Source organism: Mytilus trossulus, unplaced genomic scaffold (genome assembly GCF_036588685.1).
Source record: "Mytilus trossulus isolate FHL-02 unplaced genomic scaffold, PNRI_Mtr1.1.1.hap1 h1tg000247l__unscaffolded, whole genome shotgun sequence".
Taxonomy (NCBI): Eukaryota; Metazoa; Mollusca; class Bivalvia; order Mytilida; family Mytilidae; genus Mytilus; species Mytilus trossulus.
The window spans coordinates 1,597,844-1,604,066 of record NW_026963318.1 but is presented as its reverse complement, the minus strand read 5'-3'; the positions used below and the strand labels follow the sequence as shown (position 1 = coordinate 1,604,066).

The following is a 6,223-nucleotide window of genomic DNA, read 5'->3' as shown; positions in this document are numbered from 1 at the left end:
CACTGTACGACCGTCAGCAATAACAAAAAAAAAAACATACCGAATAGCAATAACAAATGTATACATGGTAAATGTAATGGGCCCATCATTTTAATTGTTTAAAGTTTTAAGGGAAAACACTAACGGCATAATCTTTGTACAAAAACAATCAATGAACGAAGAAAAATTACAACAAACAGCAGTAATTAATTACAGGCACACATTCATGTGGTATGGTTAAACATGTTAAACATGTTTACGTGACCTTTACCCGTCCCCTTGCCCGAAAGAAATATATAAGAGTACAACATCCAAACAGACAACCGAACAAACTATACAAATCAGTTGAAAACGGTTTTACTCGTCACTTCAATACAGAGCACAAACAAAACAAACAAAATATAAATATGTGTAATCCTAGTCACTTAAAGCTAGTACAGTGTACAAGTTTAGGACAATGACACTTAAAATAAATCAGGGTTCTAAGATTTGCATGTTTGTAATTCTGATGAAATTACAAAAGAGTATTAAATGGTTTTAATACAAGAAAAATATGTATTTTCAATAATCACATTTACAGGAGTTCCATAGTTTATTAAACAAGTGAAACTGTGAGCTACTGCTCACTGATGATACCCACGCCACAAGTGGATAATATTAATAGTGTAAAAAAATTGTAGTTCCTGAGAAAAATGTGACGAAAATTTTCAACTTGGCTATCATGTGTAAAATCATACAAGTGTTCGGTAAACAGGAAGTTGTCAAGTGATCAATCTGAAAACGCATCACACGGTATACATAGCTGACTTAGATAAACCCTGAAATCAAATTTCAGAAATCCTTGTATTGTAGTTCCTGAGAAAAATGCGACGAAAGTTTCATGGGACGGACGGACTGACGGACGGACGGACGGACGGACGGACGGACGGACAGACAGAGGTAAAACAGTATACCCCCCTTTTTTCAAAGCGGGGGTATAGTAATTATTTTGTACAAACAACACATAGAACTTCTACTGAATCTTTGTATGGAGGACACTTCAAACTGCCACATTTGGTACTGACACTGTAGAATAAAGCTCCATCTTCGTTTCCAGTTTTATCGTCGAGAGGTTCTGCATTTTTGGCCACACATGCATACTCCTTACTACTGGCAGTCTTATAATCCGTCATAAGGTAGCCACTGTATTCGGATGTCCAGCCTCTGTAGCATGTTTTTTTCTGCCTGTGATGAGAAAAAAAAACCAAGTTTATCACCATCAAATATTTCTTCAGCTAAAAGCGTCACTGATGAGTCTTTTGTAGACGAAACGCGCGTCTTGCGTATATACAAAATTTAGTCCTAGTATCTATGATGAGTTTATTTCATAAAATTGAGAATGGAAATGGGGAATGTGTCAAAGAGACCACAACCCGACCATAGAGCAGACAACAGCAGAAGGTCACCAACTGGTCTTCAATAAACTTACATGTATTTCCGCAAAGTTTATTTTATATTATTATTTCATTGTTATAACAAAAATCATTGTAATTTAACACCCTCAAAGGGTCCATAATTGTATTAATAAAGTATTTCTATTCCTATTTTTATTTCTATACATTTGTTAATAAATTTCATTTATTTAAGAGTCGTGTAAATGTATAGTTTACTAACTTCGTACTTTATTTTGGAATTTTTGACTTTTTCTCATTCGCGCTTCACTGATGAGTCAAAACACGCGTCTGGCGCAATTATAAAATTTCAATCCTAGTATCTATGATGGGTTTATTTACTAATGAACATCTGTCATCCATATTTCTTGCTTTCTGTAACACAGCTGTCAAAGGATAGGACAGGGTTAAACATGTATAGACAGTTAATATGTTTGATATCGTCATTATCTTCGCAATGTTCATGCGCAATGCATTTTTTTTTGTTGTATCCTCTAATTTGGTGTCACCTTTTCATGTGATTTATAAGCATACATGTTACAATACGAGTATTTGTCATATACGCTGTTCTTTTTTTTTTTTAAATAAAATTAAAATTAAAGGAACTCAATTAAATTAGTAAAATTATATTCAGCTATTTCTTAATGTTAAAGCGTAATAATTACGATGTTTAGGTTCTACGTTACTCTTCCAATATGCGTTGTGGCACATATCGATTATATATCTTGTGTTCCTCTCTTAATCAGATTTCGAATGAGGTATAAGCTATATATATGATTAGGGGCTAAAGGGTCGCAGCAGTCTATTTTATAATTCAAAATATCCATTTCATTATTCAAAATTTGCTATTTCTTAATTTTCACGCGTATTTTGACGTTAAAATTATTAATAAATAAAAAAAAATACATTTAAATAGCAAAACAAAATAGATGAAAAAAAATGTAATTTAATGACATAACAGTCATGTTAGCAACTGTAAACCAACTTTTAAAAATTATAATACCTGGTATCATCAGAACAACCGATTTATTTCTTTGGTGGCATACAGAACATGGTATCTCCTGTTGGTGCATATCTCTCAATCCTGATGGTTCATTTCCTGCAGTATTTCCATATTCGGCTTCAAATATTTGGTGATTGTCTCCTTTGAGGGGTTCTTCGTTTTCTGGGTCATTTGGTAGGCATAAATTGTTGACACCTCCTGCTTTGTTCAAATACTGGTTACCGCCAACCTGTCCTGTAATATATATTTTATATATGACTTTAATATTATAAAAGAGGTTGTGCTAAACAGCGTATTTCTTCAGCACAGTAAAACGGAATCATAAAAACTATCGACATGGGCGGCAAAATATTGATAATGTCATGGTAGTCACAAGATGTTCAGGGCTTTTTTTTTAAAGAATTATAGTTTGACATATTATAAAGACATACTGATTACATGATTAGTTTCTGCATGGCATGCGTCCAGTCACAAAACACAATTACGTTTCTCTTTGTGTGCGAAAGCTTCCTTATAGAATTATTATCATTTATGTAATTAAGTTACATGTAACTGTAATGTGAGTAAAACCCTTAAGGGGGCTCGCGGGTCTAAATATTTTTTTTTTATTTAATATAGGATTTCTCTATATTTTTCTATAAACGAACTTTATCTTATTCTTAATAGAAAAATGAAATAAAAAAATGGGGTCACCGTTCATTTACGCTCACAATCTGCCTTCGAAAGAAACATACATTTTTGTTAATGTCCTTTTTTTCTGTTGAACTAATAGGAGAAATATCGGTAATATCGAAATAAAAAAAGAACTAAATTACAGAAATCGCTTAAATTTTACAATAATTAAGTTTATATACAGCTTATTCGAAAACAACAATAAAAAATATAGGTCACCGATGAGTTAAAAAAGTTATTGTAATTTTAATGCCAAAAAATGGCATTTTTGCACCAAAGGGAGATAATTTGGAGCTTTTTCAGTGATATCAACATTTGAAAAGTCACCGTGGGCCAACACGAATTGATTTTTTGGAATGATTTTTGGATCATATGATAAAGTAACAACTACTTAAAGTAGTAAATAAGATTTGTAATGAAAAATTAATTATTTTTTTTTCGAAAAATCTTATACCCGCGAGCCTCCTTAAGTAGATATTTGTCTTTTGATTGTATCATTTCAAAATCAAATTTTGATTAAGGACTTTTCGTTTGAATTTTCATCAGAGATCCCTATTTTTGTGATTTTACTTTTATAATTTGATTTCAATACTTTAAGTTTTGTATGTCAATTCTTAACCTCTGTCGCACTAATTCTGTAACTAAAAGGGAGAGGGTTCAAAATGAATTAAAAAACAGTCGAAGTGAAACAGACAATGTATCGCAAATTAACCGTTTAATATGTAGAACACATGAGATGTCGAAACACGAACTCTACCAAAAAACGACATGTACTCAGGTGCTTTTGGCAATAAATCGCCATAAAAGACAGTACCTCTAGAGCTGAAGTTATCATAAAAACATATCCCATTGCTTTACAATAATGCACGATTACAATTCTCATTTGACTGCACACAACTTACACAATGTAGATTAAACATATCACGATCATCTGGACTTTTCCAGTCCGTCAGTTCAACAATCCATTTGGCTGACACTGATGATAAAGATGAACCTATATTTTGACGATATAGGGACGTTGAATATGGTGCTGGGAGTGCCACCATCACGAAATAATACAGAACTATTACAACATAATGCAAACATGATTAGCGAAAATGCAATGTTCATACCTTGTGTAGATCACATGTTTCTTCTGCAAGGACAGAGACCTACATGTACATCGAACACCTTCATAAAACAGACCAAATTAATCCTTTACCGTTTCATTGATATGAATATATTTGTGGTAACCGGTATAAACCAAATCTACTCCTTTTGGACATCCTTTCTTTCCCCAGCGCACATATGTTACACCTAAAGAATTAGGTAGTAAAGGTTGTACGTGTAATGAATTGCAAAATGCATTATAAATTACACCTGAAACTATAAACGTACTATGTGAAATTAATTGATTTACAATGATATGGCTGAGATTCAATTATCTGCCATTGGATTCAATTTAGAAATAAGGGATAAATTTGCTAAAGTATAAAGAGACATAAATTCATGGATTTCTGAATACGTTATTTCTATATATTTTTTGTCGTCTTTGATAGATATATATATAGATAGGACAAAGATCATTTACTGTAGGCCGACCAAAATAAGAGTTAAAAGAAGCGATATATTTATTGGCCAGACAAGTTCTTGTGTACATTTGTTCATGTTTCAGTTTTATGGAAAAATCATTGTTGATGGAAAAAAAAATTTATATTGAAATTTAATGTTCAAACAAACATTGTTTTGCAGTGGAATTACGAGATTTTTTACAGCCTGAATAATCAAAAATACACTTAATATAGTTTCAAACTGTACCAAATGTAGATGGTTTCCCTTCAGGAGGACATTTCTCTTTCCTAGAGGTATGGAGGTAATGTTTCATCATATCTACCAAAGACTGCATGGTCAGATGCTGATATGTCATAATCTTTACAATCATGACTCTCAATATACCCTGTTAATGCTGCTGTGATAAACGCCAAGCATGTCAAGAACATGTTGGATACTGCAATAAAATTAGACGCATTAGAAATTTCAATACATCTTCTACATTTAAGTATTCACTACAAAATCAGTTTAACATTCAAAGTCTGATTTGACATGTTTTAATATTTGTGTTTTTTTTAATAAAGACGAAAAAAGTATCCGATTGCGACAGAGGAATGACTCGGAGGTAAAGTAAGTTATTATTCCAGTTGAATACTTCACTTTTTAAATTAATCAGAGAGTGCTTATTTGGTGATTTCTATATGTTAAGAACAACAAAACGAAACTTTAAATCCACCAGACTCAAGCTGGCAGCCACTTTTATCGGCCAATCAAGTTAGCAGCCACTTTTTTCCAGCAGCCAATTTTGACGAAATGTCTAAAAACCAAAAAACTGCATGAGACTCAAACGTTCCAAAAATCGCTAAATCTTAGTTAAATATAATTGAACAGCGGCTTGTACTGATTTTAAAAGCATTTCATTACGTTTTTAATATGTATGTGAAGTTAGCTGCCGGTTTGTTATTTGATATTCGATATTCAATATACAACCGGTTGCTAGCAGTCGGTTCAATATCAAAATTCATTTGAAAATCATTAAACAGTATGATTTCATAGTTAATAAAATTAACGGTACCAATTTTCTTGCACCAGATGCGCATTTCGACAATATATGTCTCTTCAGTGAAAAATTACGCCGAAAATAGTTTGATGACCCCTTCAAGCTGTCGTAAATTCTCGTTGTCCTCGAATATAAACCCTTATATAAGTTGCATATTTGTCTTTATGTAATACAGATTTTTGTCAATAAAACGACATCAAAGATTCAACAAAGATTTAATTTAATATATAATATATAAAACTAAAACTAAAGTCGGCCACTCTAAAAACATTCCGAAACATAAAAAGAAATATCTATGGAAAGCCAAAACAAGAATAAATATACAGTGAAAACCGACGGGATATGAAAAATACGTAAATGAGCAACTTTGAACCTCTGTGGTGGCCAGACGGGCCCGGATCCCAGAAAAATATTTAAGTGGGGAATAGCTTGGGTTAATACCTTTAAAATGAGCTAGGTCCGGTTCGGAACTTTGCCGTAGGGATATGCCGAAGAGAACCGAATGTGTAGTTGATATGAAAAATACGTAAATGGGCAACTTTGAACCTC

General features: G+C 32.6%; 1 protein-coding gene across 1 annotated transcript; it reads right to left on the bottom strand.

Annotated features, from left to right (window-relative positions):
• Positions 1-962: 962 nt before the first annotated feature.
• Positions 963-5,005, bottom strand: LOC134701660 (uncharacterized). The gene is made up of 4 exons (XM_063562796.1): positions 4,882-5,005; positions 2,413-2,646; positions 1,752-1,795; positions 963-1,199 (listed from the first exon to the last, which is right to left on the bottom strand). The coding sequence occupies exons 1-4, from the start codon at positions 5,003-5,005 to the stop codon at positions 963-965; spliced, it is 639 nt and encodes a 212-aa protein (XP_063418866.1).
• Positions 5,006-6,223: the final 1,218 nt, after the last annotated feature.

Coding starts and splice junctions, on each gene's coding strand:
- LOC134701660 (XM_063562796.1), bottom strand. CDS start 5,005: ATGATTGTAAAGATTATGACATATCAGCATCTGACCATGCAGTCTTTG. Junction 1,796..2,412: donor GGTTGTTCTGATGATACCAG/GTATTATAATTT, acceptor ATCCTTTGACAG/CTGTGTTACAGAAAGCAAGA. Junction 1,200..1,751: donor TGGATGACAGATGTTCATTA/GTAAATAAACCC, acceptor CATCACAGGCAG/AAAAAAACATGCTACAGAGG.